This window comes from Scyliorhinus canicula, chromosome 9 (genome assembly GCF_902713615.1).
Source record: "Scyliorhinus canicula chromosome 9, sScyCan1.1, whole genome shotgun sequence".
Taxonomy (NCBI): Eukaryota; Metazoa; Chordata; class Chondrichthyes; order Carcharhiniformes; family Scyliorhinidae; genus Scyliorhinus; species Scyliorhinus canicula.
In genome coordinates this window covers 143,109,551-143,133,750 of record NC_052154.1, presented here as the reverse complement: position 1 = coordinate 143,133,750, position 24,200 = coordinate 143,109,551, and the positions used below count along the sequence as shown (strand labels likewise).

The 24,200-nt window shown below is 47.3% G+C and overlaps 1 protein-coding gene across 6 annotated transcripts in view; it reads left to right on the top strand.

Moving 5' to 3' along the window:
* Positions 1-22,893, top strand: part of LOC119971760 — a 131,127-nt gene extending 108,234 nt beyond the window's left edge. For 5 of the 6 annotated variants that reach the window (XM_038807823.1, XM_038807822.1, XM_038807821.1 and 2 more), the window contains 3 exons: positions 4,818-6,150; positions 16,766-16,868; positions 22,051-22,893. In XM_038807823.1, coding sequence (XP_038663751.1) covers positions 4,818-6,150; positions 16,766-16,868; positions 22,051-22,056 — 1,442 coding nt within the window. In that variant the 3' untranslated portion in view covers positions 22,057-22,893. The remainder of the gene's footprint in view (positions 1-4,817; positions 6,151-16,765; positions 16,869-22,050) is intronic. The other variant, XM_038807824.1, reaches the window with a different exon arrangement.
* Positions 22,894-24,200: the final 1,307 nt, after the last annotated feature.

Genomic DNA, 24,200 nt, shown 5'->3' with positions numbered 1-24,200 from the left:
AAGCGAGGTTGTAGTCCGAAACTGAAGGCTTTAATAGACTAGATGTTTCCCCAGCAGCTCGGGTACAGAAAGGAAGCTGTGGGGAATACACGGGCTCTTATACCCCGCCTTACAGGGCGGAGCTACCATACAACTCTAACCAATGGATGACTAGTGTTACATACCTTTGGGCCAATGAGCAGCGAGCCTTCTCCGCCAACGGTGCCTCGGCATTGCTAGTTACCGTAATACCTCTAGTCATACTACCATATTCACCCCCTGTTGAAAAAGGAATCCGGGGGGGGGGGGGGGGGGGTTGGTTGGTGGCGGCTTGGTCGCTTGACCATAACTGGTGGTCCGCAAGAGTTGAATAGCATACTGGTAGTATGACTAGTGTTGAGGTACTGCACTACTCTCGTACTGCGTCTGCCCACTGGCCCATAACTATTTACAAAGACATAATACAGTTTTGCAATTTCACAATTGGCCATGTACATGTCACATTAAAAGTCTATTTACAGTTCATGGTGACACAATCAGACGGTCGGGGGCCTTGGTTGTCCTTTGCGTTCGGCGGAAACGTCAGTGGAGGTGCAGGCGCCTGTGACTCCGGAAGCGAGGATCCAGTCCCTGTAGATGCTTCAACACCCCTAGATGGCGCTGGTGAGGGTGGCCGACCCGGGGAAGGGGCGTCCAGACCTCTAGATGGCGCTGGTGGGGAGGTTGACTGACCAGGGAAGGGAGCGTCTGTAAAGTGCAGCAGTGGGTGGGGGGTCCAGGCAGGGCTGGTGGGAAAAACGGTTGTCCAGGGCAGGGGGCGACAGTGAGGTGCGCCGGGGGGGGGGGGGGGGGGGGGGGGGGGCTGGTAGCGAGGGAGGGGATCCGGCGGGCGCCAGGTCCCGTAGGGAGACTGTGTCTTGTCGGCCGTCGGGGTACTCCACGTACGTGTCCTGGGGGTTAGCATGGAGTAGATGGGCAGCACTGTGGCCTAGTGGTTAGCACAACCGCCTCACGGCGCTGAGGTCCCAGGTTCGATCCCGGCTCTGGGTCACTGTCCGTGTGGAGTTTGCACATTCTCCCCGTGTCTGCGTGGGTTTCGCCCCCACAACCCAAAAATGTGCAGAGTAGGTGGATTGGCCACGCTAAATTGCCCCTTAATTGGAAAAAATAATTGGCTAATCTAAATTTTTTTTTAAAAGCATGGATAGATGGACCCTCTCGACCAACGGGTCCGACTTGTGCGCCTGTATGTGTTTCCGGAGCAGGATGGGCCCGGGGGTTGCCAGCCAGGTCGGGAGCGAGGTCCCTGTGGAGGACTTCCTAGGGAAGACAAGGAGACGTTCGTGAGGTGTTTGGTTAGTTGCAGTGCAGAGCAGAGATGGAGTGGACGGTGTCTGGGAGGAACACCTGCCAGCAGGGGACCGGGAGATTCCTGGACCGTAGGGCCAGTAGAACGGTCGTCCAGACCGTTCCGTTCTCCCTCTCAACCTGTCCGTTAGCCTGGGGGTTGTAACTGGTCGTCCTGCTCGAGGCAATGCCCTTGCTAAGCAGGAATTGGCGCAGTTCGTCACTCATAAAGGAGGGCCCCCTATCACTGTGTATGTAGGCGGGGAATCCGAACAGGGAAAAAGTGCTGTGGAAGGCTTTGATGATGGTGGTTGTGGTCATGTCGGGGCAGGGGATGGCGAACGGGAAGCAGGAGTACGTCAATCACGTTGAGGAAGTATGTGTTGCGGTTGGTAGAGGGGAGGGGACCTTTGAAGTCCATGCTGAGGTGTTCAAAGGGCAGATGCGCTTTCTCCGGACGGTAGAAGTGCGGCTTGCACTCCGCGCAGATGTGGCAGTTCCTAGTGACTGTCCTGACCTCCTCGATGGAGTAGGACAGGTTGCGAGTCTTCACGAAATGGAAGAAACGAGTGACCCCGGGTGGCAGAGGTCCTCGTGAAGGGCTCGGAGGCGGTCCACTTGTGCGTTGGCACATGTGCCGCGGGGACAGGACATCAGGAGGCTCATCTAGCTTCCCGGGACGATACAGGATCTCGTAGTTATAGGTGGATAATTCGATCCTCCACCGCAAGATCTTACCGTTCTTTATCTTGCCCCGCTGTGCATTGTCGAACATGAAAGCTACCGACCGTTTAGTCCGTGAGGAGGGTAAAACTCCTGCCGGCCAGGTAATGCCTCCAATGTTGCACAGCTTCTACTATAGCCTGTGCTTCCTTCTCGACCGAGGAGTGGCGGATTTCGGAAGCATGGAGGGTACGTGAGAAGAAGGCCATGGGTCTACCCGCTTGGTTGAGGGTGGCCACCAGAGCTACGTTGGATGTGTTGCTCTCAACTTGGAAGGGGAGGGACTCGTCGATGGCGCGCATCGTGGCCTTTGCAATGTCTGCTTTGATGCGGCTGAAGGCTTGGGGGGCCTCCTTCAACAGGGGGAAAGTAGTTGTTTTGATAAGAGGACGGGCTTTGTCGGCGTAGTTGGGGACCCACTGAGCGTAGCAAGAGAAGAACCCGAGGCAGCGCTTCAGGGCCTTGGAGCAGTGACGGAGGGGGAACTCCATAAGGGGGCGCATGCATTCCGGTTCGGGGCCTATCACTCCATTTCGCACTACATAGCCGAGGATGGCTAGGCGGTCGGTGCTAAATACGCATTTATCCTTATCCTTGCGCCCATCCCCCGCACGTGGCGTCGGCAGAGCAAGATGGCGGCGCCTGGAGGCCCCACGTGGCGCTGGGGGAGGAAGCTGGCGATATTCGTGGGCCGTACGGGGCCCGTGGAGAGGGTTGGAGCGGCGATCCGCACTCGCCGCCCGGGACCGCAGCGACCGCCCGGGCCTGGCAGACTGCCATGAAATGGCCCTTTTTGCCGCACCCCTAACACGTTGCCGAACGGGCTAGGCAGCGCTGTCGGGGGTGTTTCACCTGCCCGCAGAAATAGCAACGGGACCCATCAGGGTTGCCGGTGCGTCTCGCAGCGCAGGCCTGAGGCGATTCAGAGTCCGCTGAGGGGGAATTCCACACTGCCCAGTGGGCCGCCGCGCGGGTGTTTCGGGAGGCCACGTCCAGTGAGTCGGCGAGGGCCTGTGCCTCCTTGAGGCCCAGAGTTTCTTTCTCAAGCAGTCTCTGGCAGATTTGTGGGGACTGCATACCCGAAACAAAAGCATCCCGGATCAATAGTTCAGTATGTTCTTAGCCGAAACTTGTAGGCAGCTGCAGTTCCTCCCTAGTACGAGGAGCGCACGATCGAACTCGTCTAGTGACTCACCAGGGCTCTGCCGTCTCGTTGCCAGTAGGTGCCGGGCGTAGACTTGGTTTACTCGGCGGATATAATGTCCTTTGAATAGTTCCATTGCGGAATTGTAGTCAGTAGCGTACGATGAGCGTGTAGATGTCCGGGCCCACTCTCGAGTGCAAGATCTGCAGTTTCTACTCCCTCGTAGGTGTGCTTTCTGCTGTGCCGAGGTAGCCATTGAAACATGCTAACCAGTGCTTAAAGGTTGCTGCTGCGATAGCTGTGTGGGGGCTACGTTGTAGACACTCCGGCTTGATGCGGAGCTCCATCCTTTAAAATCTTGTCTATTAAATTGATGCACTATCAATTGACCACAGAAGTGAGGTTGTAGTCCGAAACTGAAGGCTTTAATAGACAAGATGTTTCCCCAGCAGCTCAGGTACAGACAGCGCCGGCCCTAGGGTTGCTGGCGCCCCGGGCAAGCTGAACTTCGGCGCCCTTGGGGGGGGGGGCCGAGAGGGGGCGGGGGGCCGAGAGGGGGCGGGGGCTGGGCCGAGTGGGGGGGGGGCGGGACTGAGAGAGGGGGCGCGGGGCCGAGAGAGGGGGGGCCGAGGGGGGGGGGGGCGGGAGGCGGACCTGAGGGGGGGGGCGGGGGGAACGGACCGGGGGGGGGGGTGAGCGGACCAAGCAGGGGGGGCGGGGCGGGGGGGGCCGCCCTGGGGGAGGGCGGCCACCGCGCATGCGCTGGTTGGCACCGGCCCAACTGCGCATGCGCGGGACCCGAGTCTCTGGCGCCCCCTAGCGCCCCGGGCGACTGCCCGAGTTGCCGGTGCCTTGAGCCGGCCCTGGGTACAGAAAGGAAGCTGTGGGGAATACAGGGCGGAGCTATTTTACAACTCTAACCAATGGGTGACTAGTGTTACATACCATTGGGCCAATGAGCAGCGAGCCTTCTCCACCAATGGTGTCTCGGCATTGCTAGTTACCGTAATACCTCTAGTCATACTACCACAACCTACCTCCAGCCTATTAATGGTCAATTGACCATTAAATGACAGGATTCTTCCCATGGACAGGCTTTCCGCCAACCTTTAGCTGGGGAGGCAGGGACCGCAGCACCCTTTTAAAATCTAATCCTCAATGTTTAAAAATTACTCATCTGACCTGGAGTTCTCTAAGCCTCCATATATGCATTTCATTCACCCATGAACACTGTTCAAAGACCATGATTTTAAGGATTAGGAAATTTAGACAAAACATCATTTATAAACATAGTCTTGTCTGAAATGTCTAGCGAATCTCAACAGAACATTTTTGCAAACTCTTCATATATCTCACTGCAAACCGTAAACGTTTAGAATTACAGAAGAAAGGTAGTCTGCTTTTATTAGAGGTAGAGTACATTCCAGATGTACATAAATGTTATGAATTCATACAGTACAACGTTTTAGTTTAACTGTTTGAACAAGTTTAAATTTTGCATTTCCGTAACATAATTTTCTTCTTTGGCTATCTGTTCAGCTGTTTATCTGGGTGGCGTAAAATTGACTTCCTTGATTTAGTAAGGTAAATCTTGTACTAATTCTTTTGTTTTATATCTCTACAGATGCATCTCAAGAACGAGCTGCTTACAGAAATTTGTTTTCTACAGATCAGCATCATTATTTGATGAGCAAGGAACCTGCTTCCAATAAAGCAACTCCTTTAAGTACCTCAGCAGCTGCTAACCTACTTCAGCAAGACACTACAGGAAAGAGTGCAGAATCGGAGAGACTTGGTGGGAATGCAGAACTTAACAAGGAACAGAAATTATTTCAAAGCAATGCAGTTGGAGAAAAAGACTCTGAAGATTGCAATTTAAGTGGAGGACAGAATTTGGTATTGTCAAATAATTTGACCATCGGTGGAAAGCATGGCATGAAAGATCCCAAATCCGTAGAAAATCTGAGACTAACATTAGCAAACAATGCAGAAGCTCATTCAGACCTTCCCAATGGTAGCAGTGAAACTGTTGGCAGCATTCAACAGAGGAACCCAACTGTATTTGTTGCTCGCCCTGACACAAGGCATCAATTTGGGCCAATGTCTGCTTACATGCACTATCTGGGTTGTAATCCCGAGAACCTGGCATCGGCTCATTCATTTGTCCAGCCCTCCCCTCATCTTATGGTAGTTCATCCGATGCAGGGGCAGGCCTCTCATTTTTATCAGCATCCGACGGAACAGCAAATCTCCACTCGCATGAACAATCTTGGCTATCATCCGCAACAATCAATTCAGTCTGCTCTAATGTCTGATAGGGGTTACCTTACAGGGCAGCCTGGTTTGTACAGCCAATCGCCGCTCATGTTCTTAAGAGAGGGCACTGGGCAATCCCAGGCAAATCCGAGGGAACGAACTGACATGTATTCTGAACAACGAGCACCAGAAAGAGATGAATGCAAACTGTTACATGAGGCTTCAGTAAAGAAGCAGAAAAACGAGGCATCAGAGAGAAGAGTAGCGGCTTCCAAGATAGGAAGCAATGTTGAAAGAGCTAGTAAACACGGCAGAGAGCAAGACTATTTAGATCTTGATGGCCAAACTGCAACTAAAAGGCAAAAGGTGATTCATCCAGTTTCTGCAGCTTATGATACTAGTCAAATGACCAGCGGAATTTATTCACATCACATTCCACACCCTGCACTTTATGCTAATGCTCCATCTCATAATGTACAGAGACTGCCTTATGGCCAGCCATACAATCCACAACTACTGCGTGTACGTTCAGTGATAACTTCAACTTCCAACCACATGGTACCCCACCAAGTGATGAATCATGGTCCTTTTGGAATGCAATTGTTTAGTCCTTCAAGTGTGAAACCCAGCCCATACCCTGGAACTGTAATTGTACAGAGGCCACAGTTCAATACGAGTGGGGATCTCTACATGGTAAGAAAGTAAGTATAATTTATGATTTCTTTGAGCCATAATATTAAGCATTATTATTATACAATGGAACAATGGAATACCGTTGCAACTGTACGGAGTTGTGATTAGATTGCACCTGGAGCACCAAACCTAGTGAAGGATATATTGCCTTGGAGAGGGTGCAATGTAGATTTACCAGAATGATATCTAGATGCCAAGGGTTAAATTACAAGAAGAAATTGCACAAACTAGGGTTGTAGTCCAAATATGGATTTGTTTTCAATATTTTAAAAGGAACAGATAGTGTTAAGATCCTGGACCAGACCTCAACATTTGTTAGGACACTGGATAAGAACCTCCAGTATTTTCTTTTGATTTGTAGACCTGTGAGGAAAGAATACTTCACCCCAGGTGGATGGCTCTGACCAATAAGTATCTTTTATATTAAAATAGACTTCATTATTAAAACAGGATTAAATACATTAACATCACAGAAAATTGCTTTTCAATTAACAGTTAAACGGTTCTTTAAATAAAGGGAAACCCCATTTACTACAAACTGATACCTTCTCCATTGCCAACTCCCATTCTTATGTTCCTCCAAGTGATTTCTTGAAAATAAATATTTTGGTGAGAATTGTATTTGTTCAGAACCTATTTTGCTGACTCATAGTTAAGGATGTTACACAAATATCTGTTGATTTAGTCTTCCTGATATGTCACCACGGCAATAAGGTTGAAAGAATCCCACTTGAAATAAAATCCTAATAGTGCAGAAGAAGGCCATTCAACCTATAAAGTGTGCACTGACCCTTTGAAAGAGCGCCCCACCTGGGCCCATTACCCCACCCTATCCCCGTAACACCGTGTATTGATCATGGCCAATGCATCTAACCTGCATAACTTTCGACATGTTTTTTCTCATGAAAATTTAAAAAATGAAAATCGCTTATTGTCACGAGTAGGCTTCAATGAAGTTACTGTGAAAAGCCCCTAGTCGCCACATTCCGGCGCCTGTCCGGGGAGGCTGTTACAGGAATCGAACCGTGCTGCTGGCCTGCTTGGTCTGCTTTAAAAGCCAGCGATTTAGCTGAGTGAGCTAAACCAGCCCCTGGTTAAACAACCATTGTGCTACACTCATATCATTTGTCCTCACCCTCGCTCTTAGCGCCACATACAGCAACCGTACCCATGCCACAAATCTCGGCAAAAACCCAAACCTTCCCAAAACCTCGAACAAATACCGCCACTCCACCCGATTAAATGCTTTCTCCGTATCCATGGATACCACCACCTCCAGTACCAGAGCCCCCTACGGATTCATCACCACATTCAACAGCCGTCTTGTATTACTCACAAGCTGCCCTTCACGAAACCTGTTTGATCTTCTGCCACCGCCCCGGGACACGCTCTTCCATCCTCCCCGCCAACAACTCAGGGGCAGCACGGTAGCATGGTGGTTAGCATAAATGCTTCACAGCTCCAGGGTCCCAGGTTCGATTCCCGGCTGGGTCACTGTCTGTGCGGAGTCTCCCCGTGTGTGCGTGGGTTTCCTCCGGGTGCTCCGGTTTCCTCCCACAGTCCAAAGATGTGCGGGTTAGGTGGATTGGCCATGCTAAATTGCCCGTAGTGTCCTAAAAAAAAGTAAGGTTAAGGGGGGAGGGTGGATACGTGGGTTTGAGTAGGGTGATCATTGCTCGGCACAACATCGAGGGCCGAAGGGCCTGTTCTGTGCTGTACTGTTCTATGTTCTAACTTAGCCAATACTTTCACATCCGCGTTCAATAGTGATTTAGAACATAGAACAGTACAGCACAGTACAGGCCCTTCAGCCCACGATGTTGTGCCACCCATTTATCCTAATCTATGATCGACCTAACATACACCCTTCAATTTACTGCTGCCCATGTGCCTGTCTAAGAGTCGCTTAAATGTCCCTAATGACTCTGACTCCACTACCTCTGCTGGCAGTGCATTCCACATTTCCACCACTCTCTGTGTAAAGAACCTATCTCTGACATCTCCCCAATACCTTCCTCCAATCACCTTAAAATTATGGCCCCTCGCGACAGCCGTTTCCACCCTGGGGAAAAGTCTCTGACTATCCACTCTATCCATGCATCTCATCACCTTGTACACCTCTATCAAGTCACCTCTCTGCCTTCTTCGGTCCAGTGAGAAAAGCCCTAGCTCCCTCAACCTTTCTTCATAAGACATGCCCTCCAGTCCAGGCAGCATCCTGGTAAATCTCCTCTGTACCCTCTCCAAAGCATCCACATCCTTCCTATATTGAGGCGACCAGAACTGGACACAATATTCCAAGTGTGGTCTAACTAGGGCTTTATAAAGCTGCAGCAAAACCTTGCGGCTCTTAAACTCAATCCCCCTGTTAAAGCCAACAACCATACACCTTCTTAACAACCCTATCAACCTGGGTGGCAACTTTGAGGGATCTATGTACATGGACCCCAAGATCCCTCTGTTCCTGCATGCTTCCAAGAATCCTGCCTTGAACCCTGTATTCAGCATTCAAATTCAACCTTCCAAAATGAATCACTTCACATTTATCAAGGTTGAACTCCATCTGCCACTTCTCAGCCCTGCTGTGCATCCTGTCAATGTCCTGTTGTAACCTGAAACAACCCTCAACACTATCTACAACTTCCCCAACCTTCGTGTCATCGGCACACTTACTAACCCACCATTCCGCTTCCTCATCCAAGTCATTTATAAAAACCACAAAGAGCAGAGGCCCCAGAACAAATCCTTGCGGGATCAACTGGTCACCGACCTCCAGGCGGAATACTTTCCATCCACTACCACTTGCTGTCTTTCCATCCACTACCACTCGCTGTCTTCTTTTGGCCAGCCAATTCTGTATCCAGACAGCTAAATCTCCCTGTAACCCATGCCCCCTAACTTTCTGAATGAGCCTACCATGGGGAACCACATTCCACCGGGCCCTTCCCCTTTTTCGGGATTAGTGTGATTACTGCCTTCATCACCGTCCAGCAACTCCCCCTTCTCCAGTCCTTCATGTGGGCAGCATGGTAGCATAGTGGTTAACGCTATGGCATCACAGCGCCACGGTCCCAGGTTCGATTCCCGCTTGGGTCACTGTCTGTGTGGAGTCTGCATGTTCTCCCTGTGTCTGCATGGGTTTCCTCCGGGTGCTCCAGTTTCCTCACACAGTCCAAAGATGTGCAGGTTAGGTGGATTGGCCATGCCAAATTGCCCTTAGGTTAGATGGGGTTGCAGGATTACGGGGATAGGGTGGAGATGTGGGGTTAAGTAGGGTGCTCTTTCCAAGAGCCAGTGCAGACCCGATAGGCCGAATGGCCTCCTTCTCCATTGTAAATTCTATGATTCTATGATTAAACATCTCCAACAGATGTGGTGCCAGGTCTGTTGCAAATTCCTTATAAAATTCCGCCAGGTACCCATCTGGCCCAGGGGTCTTGCCCGATGTCATACTGCTATTACTATCAAGCACCTTCCTCAGCACCATGGGCTCCTCTTTTGCTTCCTCCACCTGGGGAAATTCCAGCTTGTCCAGAAACCGCCCCATGCCCCCTCCTCTCCTCCCAGGTCTGCCTCATAAAGTCCCTGGTAGTACACCCTAAATGCCACATTTATCTTCCCTGGCTCTGACACCGCATCCCCAGCCCCATCATGCAGCTGGCCTTCTTCCCTTATTCATATTGCACCCTCCTTGTCCTACGCAGTTGCCCGACCGCCCTCCCAGTTGTCAGCCTGTCAAACTGCCCCTGCAACTTCTCGCCAATCCCTCCACGGTGGCCACCCTCTAATATTTCCTGTCCACCTCCACTATCTTGCTCACGAGACGGTCATGTTCTTCCCTCCTTTCCCTATCCACATGAGCCTTAAATAAAATAATTTCCCCCTGGACCACTGCCTTCAGTGCCTCCCAAAAAATGGCTGCGGACACCTCCCCATTCTGATTCAACTCCACTGAGTTGATCACCGCCCGCACCTTATTTGTTTTCAGAAAGTTGTCAGAAGATGGTGATTTAACTCCACCTAAATTTGTCCAGTCATGCAATATAAAGATTGCCCCAGGAATGGCACTCTGCTATACAATGGAATTATGAGATAACTTGTTCCCTTCGCTGGATAAATAAAGGGGGAACAGTATTTAGGAAAATAATAGAACCATTTTTTAAAATCATCCTCTGTAAGTTTTGCATTTCATTTTCGAATCATCTGTCTCATTCGTTTTTTTTAAATTTAGAGTACCCAATTCATTTTTTTTCAATTAAGGGGAAATTTAGCATGGCCAATCCACCTACCTTGCACATCTTTGGGTTGTGGGGGTGAAAGGCAGACACGGGGAGAATGTGCAAACTCCACATGGACAGTGACCCAGAGCCGGGATCAAACCTGGGACCTCGGTGCCGTGAGGCAGCAATGTTAACCACTGTGCCACTGTGCTGCCCTGTCTCATTCGTGATGGTGTGGTGGCTTCTCAATTTATAATCCAGACAGATTACTTCTCTGGAAATAGAGAATTTTACTTGTCAACTTGATCTAATTCTAATTTGTTCTTTGCTCAAAAGAACATTTTAATTACCCATTATTTTGAATTGAGTAGTTTTAATAAACCAGTCTGATGGTGTTGTTTGCATCATTTTAATTTAAATTAGCAGATATTTCAAGTTAAAAGGAATAAATTTGTATTGCCATATACAGAGACTGCAAATACAGTGAATTTTTTTGATAGAAAAATCTCCCAGACTACAGTTTAGACATGTGTAATGCGCTATTTGTGGCCAAGTATTTCTCATTGCTTTATCAGATATAAAATAGCAATGTCACATTTCACTGAAGCGTTACCTCTTCTGTTTGACCCCGGTGTTGGAAAATAAGCACATATCCTGTGCCTGTGACATTGGCGGTCTGTTGTTTAATGAGGGCTATGACGTGTAAGACTATTATTCTGCTAATGGGTGGTTGTGTGTAAACTTGCCTGTTCCTTGAAGGCATCAAGTTCCCATTGTTATAGCATCCTGATGTTATAGAGAAAGGATGTGTATGGGGGGATCCTGGTCTCGTGATTCAGGGTGTCTATTATAAGTGTCCAAAAATGTGCAGATTATGTGGATTGGCCATGCAAAATTGCCCCTTAATGTCCAAAAGGTTAGGTGGGGTTACTGGGTTATGGGGATAGGGTGGAGGTGTGGGTTTAAGTAGGGTGCCCTTTTCCAAGGGCCGGTGCAGACTCAATGGGCCGAATGGCCTCTTGTACTGTAGATTCTATGATAAGATATTCCATTTTCTGTTGTTGAGAAGTTTATGGATAGGAATAAAATGAACAAAGAACAGAAAAGGAACAGGCCCTTCGGCCCTCCAAGCCTGCGCCAATTACGTGTCCAATCTAGACCAACCGCCTGTATTCCGCCTGTATTCTTCTATACCCCGTCTGTTCATGTGTCTATCTAGATAAGCCGTAAAGGTCGCTAACGTTTCTGCCTCAACCACATCACTTGGTAGTGCATTCCAGGCCACCACCCGCACATCTCCACTGAACCTATCTCCCCTTACCTTGAACTTGTGTCCCCTTGTAATTGTCATTTCCGCACTGGGAAAAAGCCTTCCACTGTTCACCCTATCTATACCCCTCATAATTTTATGAACTTCTATCGGGTCACCCCTCAGCCTCTGTCTTTCTAGGGAGAACAATCCCAGTTTAATCAATAGCTAATGCCTTCCATACCAGGCAACATCCTGGTAAACCTTTTCTGTACTCTCTCCAAAGCCTCCACGTCCTTCTGGTAGTGTGGTGACCGGAATTGGACACAGTATTCCAAATGAAGCCTAACCAATGTTCTATATAACTAACTGTAACATAATATGCAAACTTTTATACTCGATGCTCCGTTCGATGAAGGCAAACATGCCAAATGCTTTCTTTACCTCCATTTCCACCTGCGTTGCCACTTTTAAGGATCTGTGGATCTGCACTCCCAGATCACTCTGAATGTCAATGCTCCTGATGGTTTTGCCACTTATATTATAGTTCCCATCTGAATTGGATCTACCAAAATGCATCACCTCGCATTTGTTTGGGTTGAATTCCATCTGCCATTTCTCCCCTCAATTTTGCAGCCCATCTATATCCTGCTGTATTCTCTATTAATCTTCATCACTATCCGCAACTCCTGCAATCTTAGTATCATCCACAAACTTGCTAGTCAGACCAGCTACACTTTTTTCCAGGAATTTAAAATATATTCCAAACAGCAGAAGTCCCAATACTGATCCCTGTGGAACACCACTAGTTACAGAGCTCCATTCGGAAAAACACTCTTCCACTGCTACCCTCTGTCTTCTGTGGCCATGCCAGTTCTGAATCCATCTAGCTAGTTCACCCCGACCCCGTGTGATTTAATCTTTTGTACCAGCCTATCATGAGGGATCTTGTCAAATGCTTTACTGAAGTCCATGTAGACAACATCCACAGCCCTTCCCTCATCAATTATTTTTGTCACCTCCTCAAAAAACTCTATTAAATTAGTGAGACATGACCTCCCTCGTACAAAAGCATGCTGTCTGTCACTAATTAGACCATTCACTTCCAAATGTGCATAGATCCTATCTCTGAGAATCTTTTCCAACAATTTCACTATTACTGACGCCAAGCTCACTGGCGATTTCATCTCGTCTCCCTCAGTAATCTGGGATAGATGCCATCTAGCCCTGGCGATTTGTCTACCTTAATGCTTTTTGACACACCTAACACTTCCTCGTAATAATGACTTGTTACATATCCCTCTGCGACTCCACCAATTAATGTGTCCTTCTCCTTTGTGAATGCCGATGCAAAGTACTCATTAAGGATCTTGCTTACTTCCTTTGGTTCTATGCATAATTTCCCTCCTTTGTCCTTGAGTGGACCAACTTTCTAGCTACCCTCTTGCTCCTAATATATGTATAAAATGCCTTGGGAGGGCAGCACTGTGGCGCAGTGGGTTAGCATTGTGGCCTTGCGGCGCCGAGGTCACTGTCGTGTGGAGTTTGCACATTCTCCCCGAGTTTGCGTGGGTTTCACCCCCACAACCCAAAGATATGCAGGCTAGGTGGATTGGCCACATTAAATTGTCCCTTAATTGGAAAAAATGAATTGGGTACTCTAAATTTATAAAAATAAATAAATAAAATGCCTAGAGATTCTACTTAATCCTGTCTGCCAAGGACATTTTGTGACCTTTTTGCCCTCCTAACTCCCTGTTTCAGCTCTTTTCTACTTTCCCTGTCCTCTAAATCTGGTTGTAGGTAGCCTTCACCCAGTTTAGCAATTTAATCCTAGGACAACACTCATTGTTTTCCATGAGTACCCGAAAGCTTATGGAATTGTGGTCACTGTTTGCCACATGTTAACCCGCTGCAACTTTGATGACCTGGCCGGGATTGTTCCCTAGTACTAGGTCCAGTATAGTCTGTTGCTCGTTCTGGGTGAGTGTGCTTTACACTCAATTTGGCTCTGTTTCGTTCCTTAGCTCTAGAGTCACCAGGTATTGTTAAGATACCGCCACAAGTTTCAAGTTCAGACCAATAACTCAATACACCAGTTAGTAAGTTTAAACAAGACACGTTTATTATAATGCAGTTATCTACTAATTGTGCATATAAAACTACAAGACCAGGCTAATCCTACCACTAACAGGCCAATACTTATCTGGAATAAGGGAACTGCCGGATCAGGGAACAACGGCCTCTTGCTTTGTCCTGGATCCGCAGGCTTCCAGTCGGTGTGGACTAAAGGGGTCAGGAGTGTCTACTCTCGTAGCGTGCGTTGTATGACACTTACTTGATGGCGCTGCTGACCAGGCCTCGCCTTCTCACAGTCTTCTGCTGCAACAATGTTCTGCTGGGAGGGCTGGCTGGTCAAGGAGAGGCTGGCTAAGAGAGCGAGCTGGGGTCGGGGTCTCTGTCTTATACCTCTCCCAGGGTCTCGCGCCCACCTGGGTGGACCCTCTATACACTCGCAATCGATTGGGTCTCTTCCCAATCGATTGATTTAAATTTCCCCAATAACGGGCTGTTCTTCGATCACTGGGCGGTTCTTGGGGTTTATTGTTTTGGACTTCTCTTGGCGCCGGGAAGTCTGGCCTTCTATTCAATGTAGCGATTTGAGTTAACTTGTTTCCATTGTACCTGGGAATCACCGGGTATCGCCTCATTAGTATGCTAACTTGTTTTTTTCACAGTGCTGTCTGGTTTCTGCAGCAGTCAGAATACACGAGCGCTTCTGCAAGCTGCTTGCTTTTGCAACATGTCCATTTTCCCTGCATTCTTTGTAATCTTCCATTTTGTGTTGGGCAGTGGCCACCCCAGGTGGCTACAAGTCCCCTCTCTTGGCGGGCTATCCACATATTGTTCCAAAAATCCTTTCTGGACACACTTAACAAATTACTCATCATCCAGACCCCTAGCCCTAAGGATTTCCTGTCAGTATGAGAAAATTAAAGGATGTGGAGGCTTTGGAGAAGGTGCAGAGGAGGTTTACCAGGATGTTGCCTGGTCTGGAAAGTGATAGCTATGTGGAGAGGCTGAATAGACTCTGACTGTTTTCATTAGAAAGACGGTGGTTGAGGGGTGACCTGATAAAGGTCTACAAGATTATATGGGGCATGGATAGAGTGGATAGGCAGGCACCCTTTCCCAGGCTGGAGGGGTCAGTCACCAGTGGGCAAAATTTAGAGGAGATGTGCGAGGCAGGTTTTTTACGCAGAGGGTGGTAAGTGCCTGGGACATGTTGCCAGGGGAGGTTGTGGAAGCAGATACATTAACGGCATTCAAAAGGCATCTTGACAAACACATGGATACGTTGGTTATAGAGGGATACGGAACAAGGAAGTGCTGAGGGTTTTTGGCAAAGGTTCATATCGTGACCAGTACAGGTTTGGAGGGCTGAAGGGCCTGTTCTTCGGCTGTGTTGTTCTTTGTTCTCCCAGTATAACAACCCTACTATTTCTACATCTATCCAGAATCTGCTTACATATCTGTTCTTCAACTTACGGCGGGGTATTGGGAATCCTGTAGTACACCCTCATCACAGTGACTGCCCCTTTCTGTTTCTGAGTTCTACCCAGTGTCTCGTTACTTGATTCTTCCAAGATGTCCTCCCTCTGTACAGCTGTAATATGTTCTCTAACCAGTATTGCAACTCCCCCACCTCTTTTGCCGTCCCCTCTGTCTCGCCAAAAACACCTATATCCCGGAATATTTAGCTGCCAGTCCTGTCCCTTTTTTATCCAAGTCTCCATTATCTCAACCACATCCAAGTTCTTTAGTGTGACCATTCCACCTATCTGCACATCTTTGGGTTGTGGGAGGCAAAACCCACGCAAACACGGGGAGAATGTGCAAACTTCACATGGACAGTGACCCAAAGCCGGGTCGAAACTGGGACCTCGGCGCATGAGGCCGCAGTGCTAACCACTGCACCACCGTGCTACCCTCTGCCCTTCCTCTTAGACAGCCTGGCCCTGGTACCATGCTTATCCCCAGTCTCTACACATGCTAGCTTACTGTTCTGATTCCCATCCCCCTGCCACATTAGTTTATTGATTGATTTTTGCTCTCATTTTTTAAATATAAATTTAGAGTACCCAATACATTTTTCCAATTAAGGGGCAATTTAGCGTGGCCAATCCACCTAGCCTGCACATCTTTGGGTTGTGGGGGCGAAACCCACGCAAACACGGGGTGAACGTGCAAACTCCACATGGACAGTGACCCAGAGCTGGGATCGAACTTGGGACGTTGGCGCCGTGAGGCATCAGGGCTAATCCACTGCGCCACCATGCCACCCGTTTTGCTCTCATTTTAATTCTTATTTTCTATCTGACCCTGAATTTCACAATGCCACTTACAGATGATGCTAAATGCAACTTACAGGTGCTGCTAAATGCAATATCTACACCAATTTTTCTTTAATTCTTTTAAAACTTATTTGAAGGGATGTTGTTGGCCAGGCCACCTCTAAATGCCTACTCCCGATTGCCCTTGAGAAGTTGGCAGTGAGCTGTTTTCTTGAACTGCTACAGTCCATGTGATGTAGGTACACCTACAGTGAGATTAGGGAGGGAGTTCAAGGAATTTGACCCAGCGACAATGAGGGGGTGGCAATACAGTTCCAAGTTAGAATAGTGTGTGACTTGGAGGGAACTTGTAGGTGGTGGTGTTCCCATGTGCCTGGTACCCTTGTCTTTCTGGTTTTCTGGGTGGTAGGGAGAGGTTAGTAGAGATAAATTAATTTTACAACAATCTTCTGAAGTGGAGTGTTTTTGATAAATTCATTGAGACTCAAGACTAAGTAATATTCACTGGTTTGAATAGTTACATTTCTGAATATTTATATTCACTAAGAAAACAGCAAATTACACCTAAAAATATTAAAATTCTAGGGCAGAAGGAATTTATTCTGTCACAGCACTTGTGTGCTAGTTGTTCAACTAATGATTTATTCAAACCCATGTGCCTGTCCATTTCCCCATGTCCATTCCCAATACAACTAAAGTATTGCTCACGGTGAAAGTTGTCTGGAGAGTTTGCCTTTCTGATGCTGTTGTAAAGAAATTAAAAAACAATTGCAACAAAGATATTCTACTATTTGTTTAGCCTGCTGCCTGATTATCCAGTTCTCAAACAGATGGGGAGAAGGGATCCTGATTCAATGCCACAGCCTCAAGATAAAGCAGCTCCCACTCCTTGTATGAACCAGGTATGTTTCAGATATTTCTTGCAGATAACCCTTGTCAGAATCATTTGTTTTGAACAATTTTATAATGTTACAGCACAGAACAGATATTTCAAAAATCCAGTCTGCACCAGTGTTCTTCTCCATATGAAACATCCACTTTATATCCTATATCAGCTTGACCAAGTCGGAGCACTTGTTTCCTAGTCAGAAGGTTGTGGGTTCAAGCACCACTACCAGAGTTGACCATACAATCCAGACTGAAGCTTAGTAGAAGACTACGGGAGTTTTGCATTTCCAGAGATGCTCTCTTTTGGATGAGACATTAAACCATGATCCTGTCCACTGTTAGACTGGAGGAACGAGATCCTGTAGCAAAATTTTAAGAAAAATTATGAAGTTTTGTTGATGTCTGGGCAACATTTATCTCTCAGTCCACGCCACCAAGCTAAATTAACATTTATGTTGCTGTTATTGTCTATAATTGGCTGCCTCTTTTTCCCACACAACAGTAACAGCACAATATTTCAAAATAAATATTCACTACTTCAATAGTAATCAATTGGTTGTGAAGCATTTTGGGCCATCCCATTATTATGAAAGACACTAAAAAGGCAAGATAATTATTTGTTTCTCAATTTCAGTTTGAATGAATGAACAATCAATATATCAGAATGTAGCACACAGCAAGGACATGAAGTCCTTTTATCGCAACTGCTAGATCTGTTACTTAAATTTCGACATAATTTCCACATTTGCTAGACCACCACGGTAGCATAGTGGTTAGCACAGTTGCTTCACTGCGCCAGGGTCCCAGGTTCGATTCACAGCTTGAGTCACGGTCTGTGCGGAGTCTGCATGTTCTCCCCATGTCTGCGTGGGTTTCCTTCTACAGTCCAGAGATGTGCAGGTTAGGTGGATTGGCCATGCTAAATTGCCCTTGGTGTCCAAAAAGGTGGGTGGGGTTATTGGGTTACGGGGATAGGGTGGAGGTGTGTGCTTGGGTTGGGTGCTCTTTCCAAGGGCCGGAGCAGACTAGATGGGCAGAATGGCCTCTTTCTGTACTGTAAATTCTATGAAATGAGCCAATGAGTCTGTACCTTTTTTTTGTTTTTTTTTATATAAATTTAGAGTACCTAGTTATTTTTGTTTCCAATTAAGGGGCAATTTAGCATGGCCAATTCACCTACCTTGCACATCTTTGGGTTTTAGGGGCGAAACCCATGCAAACATGGGGAGAATGTGCAAACTCCACATGGACAGTGACCCAGAGCTGGGATCGAACCTGGGACCTCGGTGCCATGAGACTGCAGTGCTAACCACTGCACCACCGTGCTGCCCATGAGTCTGTACCTGAGCTTTCCTTGACCATGACATTGTGATCTGGCCCCTGTTGCTGCAGGGATCTCCAGGAAGAGAGAGAAAAGAATTGGAGAGTGAGTCTCCTACCCTCAATCATTTGCATTGATCAATTAGCAGCAGCAGTATTGATGGAACAAATGGTCTCCACACAGTCATGGCTACACTATGGACCCATGGATGGGGGTGAAATAACTTGCAAGCACACGGAGTGTAATTTCAACTAACCTATTTAATTTTAAATTTTGAAGATGATTTATTCAATTGGGTGGCAGTGTGTTTTGCACTGCTGCATCACAGCGCCAGGGAAACGGGTTTGACTTCAGGTGACTGTGGAGTTTGCACTTTCTCCCCATGTCTGCATGTGTTTCCTCCGGGTGCTTTGGTTTCCTCCCACAGTTCAAAGATGTGCAAGTTAGGTGGATTGGCGATGCTAAATTGGCCCGAGGTGGGGTACGGGTATAGTGTGGGGTCTGGCCTTGGTAGGGTGCTCTTTCAGAGGGCTGCTGCAGACTCAATGGACTGAAGGCCTCCTGCACTGTAGGGATTCTATGAATTGCTGAATAACCTGAATTTTATTGCCAATTATAATAAGGTTTAACGGTGGAGATAGCCATGGAACACATGGAGTACTTGTTATGTCAAATTGCAACAAATATTTTACAATAACCAGAATTAGGAGTGTTTATCATACCCCCCTCTCTTCAGTTTTCTGGCTGCAGCTAGCCTGTTTTCAGCTTTGTGCCTTTGTCATTCTTGTCCGTGCATTTTGAAGAACACAAACTAAGATCGCAGTGACTGTTATTCACTTCTCATCTTTGTGCAGAAATATTTATGCCGTCAGTCAGTATCAGCCACATCCCCTGCTCCTGCACTAATTAAACACATGACAGGTGAAGGAAAGTGGCAGCCACAATATTGAATCTCATAAATTGGGATTGACAGAACTTCCCGGAGGAGCAGGCCTCCACATTGCTGGAGGAGGTGCTGATGATAGGGGGCTGGAGAAGGGGGTAGTGTCAGCGGTTTACGGAGCTATTTTGGAAGAGAAGGCACCACTGGAAGGGATCAAAGCAAAGTGGGAGGAAGAGTTGGGAGAGGATAGGGAGGAGTGGTTCTGCTGTGAGGTGCTCCGGAGAGTAAATGCTTCCACCTCGTGCGCGAGGTTGGGGCTGATACAGCTGAAGGTGGTATACAGAGCACACCTCACGAGGGCGAGGATGAGCCGATTCTTTGAAGGAGTAGAAGATGTGTGTGAGTGTTGCGGGGGGGGGGGGGGGGGGGGGGGGGGAGACACACTAATCGCGTTCATATGTTTTGGTCCTGTCCAAAGCTAGAGGATTACTGGAAGGAGGTTTTGAGGGTAATTTCCAAGGTGGTGCACGTGAAACTGGACCCGGGAGGCCATATTCGGGGTGTCGGACCAGCCAGGGTTGGAAACGGGTGCGGAGGCAGATATCGTAGCCTTCGCCTCGTTGATCGCCCGAAGGCGGATCCTGCTGGGATGGAGAGCAGCCTCTCCACCCTGTGCCCTGGCGTGGCGTGGGAACCTGTTGGAATTCTTGACTCTTGAGAAGGTTAAATTTAAACTGAGGGGAAGGATGGAGGGGTTCCACAATTCATGGGCATTATTTATTATGCACTTTCAAGAACTGGATAACATCGAACATTAGTTGGGGGAAATGGGTGGGAGGATTGGAGGGAGGGGGACTATGTGTATTCAGGGTGACTATGGGTGATTCCTGATTCCTTTTTGTCATTTGTTTATGTAAACATGCGGGCTTATGTTTGGGGGTTGGTGGGAGGATGGGACCGTTATTGTTATGGTGATTGACATATTTGTTGCTGATTATTTTTTATTGTTGGTGGGTGTAAATTTGGGAGAAAATGTGAAAAAGGAGAATAAAATTTAAAAAAAATAAATAACTTGAGATTTCACTGAGCTGTAAAATTTAAACCAACATAGTTGCTTTTTCAAAATGTTTCACTGCTCAGTGCTGTTTCTGGTGTCCCAAAATCTGCAACTCTTTACTCTTGAGCTACAATGTGAGTGTTGTATAACATATCACATGACGATAAGTGAGTACCCCCCATCATTTTCAAATTGTCATCTAAATTTTAGGTTGCAGCACTATCTTCTGATGCACTGCTTTTAGTATCTCGAGTCCATTCACTGATTTAATATACAATAAATAGGTATTTTAGCCAAACTTTCTACCCAGATAGTTTAATAAAAGTAGATGTGTAATATAAAAACGTACAAAGGGGACTGACCTATGAGGAGAGATTAAATCAGTTAGTATTATATTCACTGGAGTTCAAAAGAAGGAGGAGGATCTCATAGAAACCTATGCAATTCTAATAGGACTGGATAGGGAAGATGCAGGAAGGATGTTCCTATTGGTATTCATAGAATTCCTATAGTGCAGAAGGAGGCCATTGGCTCATCGAGTCTGCACCGATCCTCCACAAGGGTACCTCACCCAGGCACACAAACACATCCCCCCCCCCCCTCCCCACCCCATTCCTGCTATTCCACTTACATATCTTAAGACACTAAGGGGAAATTTAGCATGGCCAGTCCACCGAACCTGCACAGCTTTGGATGTGGGAGGAAACCCTCAGGAAAAACGTGCAAACAGTACACAGTCACTCAAGATCAGAATCGAACCCGGGTACCTGGCATTTGAGGCAGCAGTGCTGACCACTGCCCCTTTGGTGGGGGAGTCCAGAATCAAGGGTCACAGTCTGAGGATTCAGGGTAGACCATTTAGGACTCGGGTGAGGAGAAATTTCTTCACCCAGAGAGTGGTGAGCTTGTGGACTTCACTACCACGAAAAGTAGTTGAGGCCAAAACATTGTGGGCGCGATTCTCCGCCCCCCCACGCCGGGTGGGAGAATAGCGGGAGGGCCTCCCGATATTTTTCACGCCCTCCCGCTATTCTCTCCCCCCCCCCCCCCCCCCCAACGCCCGACCCATGCCACGAATCGCCGCTTTTTACGGCGAGCGGTGATTCTCCGAGGCCGAGCGGCCGGGGCTTCACGCCCGTTTCACCACGGCAGCAAACACACCTGCTCGCTGCCGTTGTGAAACGTGTGCCAGATGCCCGTTTGGGGCATCTAGAGGCCCGATTGGCACGGGAGCACCACGACTGTGCTCGGGAGGGGACAGGCCCACGATCGGTGCCCACCGATCGTCGGGCCAGCGTCCAAAACAGACGCACTCTTTCCCCTCCGCCGCCCGGCAAGATCAAGCCGCCATGTCTTGCCGGGCGGCTGAGGAGAAAGACGCAAACTGCGCGTCCAACCTGTGCATGCGCGGCTGACATCATCGGCCGCGTCAGCCGCCGTGACGCTTGACATGTGGCCTTGACGTGACACACGGGGCCGCGCTCCTAGCCCCGCCCGGGGGGGAGAATCGGCCCCGCATGTGGCCGTGAAGGCTGCCGTGGGTCACGGCCTGTCCCACGGCAGCCTTTACGATTCTCCGCATTTGCGGAGAATCTCGCCCTGTATGTTTTCAAGAATGAGTTAGATATAGCTCTTGGTGTGAAAGGGAGCAAAGCTAATGGGGTTGGGGGGGGGGGGGGGGGGGGACCAGTTTATGGAGTTGGAGGATCAGCCATGATCATAATGAATGTTGGAGCAGGCACAAAGGGCCGAATGGCCTACATCTCTTTTCTATGTAAGCATCTGGGTAAAGAAAGTTTGACACTGAATGTTCTGAACATTCAGTTATTATTCAGTGTCATTCATATGATAAAACTTTTTCAGAGATTTTTGTCTGTATTTACAAAATATCTAATATTAATGAATTGATGTGTTCTTTATCCCCTCTCCCCACAGCCCTGAACAAACACCTTGACCCAGCAAGTGGATGTGGCTCAGGAAACCCATTTTAAGCACTGAAAATACTGTTGTAGTATTACAGCTGATTAACTGTGAATTGCAGTCAAGGACCATTTCTGGTGTGGGAGCTTAAACTCAGGTTTATATAGTGTGAATAGAGAATTTTCAATAATAAGAATTTGAAATAAAGTTAACAGTTTTGTTACACATTTATTTTGACCTGAAAATGTTTTGTAAATTGCCTTAAAGAGACTATGTAAATTGTATATAGAAGTTGCATCACCTTGCTTGCAAATTTTGGAAAATCACAAGAGGAAAACAATAACCAGAACTTTTAATTTATTAATTGTACGCGCTGTTCATTCTGGAAAAAAGGGTGTGGTTGCCACTGGAAAGCAAAATGAGGATAACATTGTGCTTTTATGCACACAGTGACATTGGCAAACTGCTGCTAAACTGTGACATGAGGTTTTTTTTCTTGTGTTTACTTTTTTAGTATATGGATTCAAAAAAGGTTTACAATTAGTGTTGTACTCACTGTACCTTGTCTGCTGTGAAGCTGCATTTGGAATGCTTTTTGCAGAGAAGACCTTTTGAAAAGGTGGCCTTTCATTCTCAATTTGCCTAGCTAGAAATATTAATGGATTGTAGAGGTATATGAAATCTATTTTGTTATTTATGTATCAAATGTTAAAAAAAAAATCTTGAGGAGTACATACAGCTAATGTCAAAACAGATGTTTTGTAAACTTTAGGGTAGAGTACTGCTGTCTGTCTCTGTACCAGCTGCACTGTTTAAATGGCTCTTCTCAGGAATAAATAAAACTATTTGTGTATTCCACCTGTTATACAACATGGATTTTTAAAACACATTATTCACTGTAAATAACTTGAAGATTGATCAGATTTATTGCAGGGAAATAGTCTACTTCATGTTTTAAAGTAGGGGCAGCACAGTGGATAGCCAGGGACCTGGGTTTGATTCTGGCCTTGGGTGACTGTGAAGTTTGCACATACTCCCTGTGTCTGCCTGGGTTTCTTCCCACACTCCAATGATGTGCAGGTTAGGTGGTTTGGCCATGCTAAATTGTCCCTCGGTGTGCAAAGGTTAGCTGGGATTACGGAGACAGGGCAGGGGAGCAGGCCCATGTGGGGTGATCTTTCGGAGGGTGGATGCAGATTTGATGGGCCAAATGGCCTCCTCATGCACTGTCGGGATTATATGATACTCTAGTTGACTGGATGTTACTGTGGGTCCACAGGACCTTGGACACAGAAGGCCACATATCACCAAACTGCATGTGTTTTGCTATAATTTTCTGTCCAATGATTGGAAATTGGCAAGCACCATGCACTTCATTTCCACTAAGTGACCTTCCTGCATTTCATTTGAGGCACAGCTCATGGCAGAAAATTCCACCCAATATCTAATATTGGTTTTTTGTGGTTGTTTTACAGTCTCTGCAGAGCACACCTGCATCCATGTAGAGGAGTAAATCACATGAGCCAGTTTTACAGGCATTCCATCCACTGTTTTCTGGTCTGTACATTTTTCCTAGATGCCATCAGGCTATATGGATGATCGCACATCAGACTATTTTATCTGCATGTGAAATCTCTTGCCTGTGTGCTACATTGCAAGTGCACATGAGAAGCAAATGTAGCTCGAAACAAACTTGAACTTTATGCTGTAGTAAAGGTTGATGAATGAAAGGATTGGGTGAAGAAGTTAGAAAAATTGTATTCATCACATCGTTGTGGTAAGAGGATTATTTTAGTCTTTGGATTTGATTTTATCATCTAGAGTATATATACTCTGCTACTGCCAAACCTTTGAGATCAGGATCTAGAAATGATGGGGAATGGATCTGTATTTAATCTGTTAACGTTGGTAAATTTATAGAACATAGAACAGTACAGCACAGTACAGGCCCTTCAGCCCACGATGTGGTGCCGATCATTTATCCTAATCTAAGATCAACCTAACCTACACCCCTTCAATTTACTGCTGTCCATGTGCCTGTCTAAGAGTCGCTTAAATGTCCCTAATGACTCTGACTCCACCACCTCTGCTGGCAGTGCATTCCACACACCCACCACTCTCTGTGTAAAGAACCTACCTCTGACATCTCCCCAATACCTTCCTCC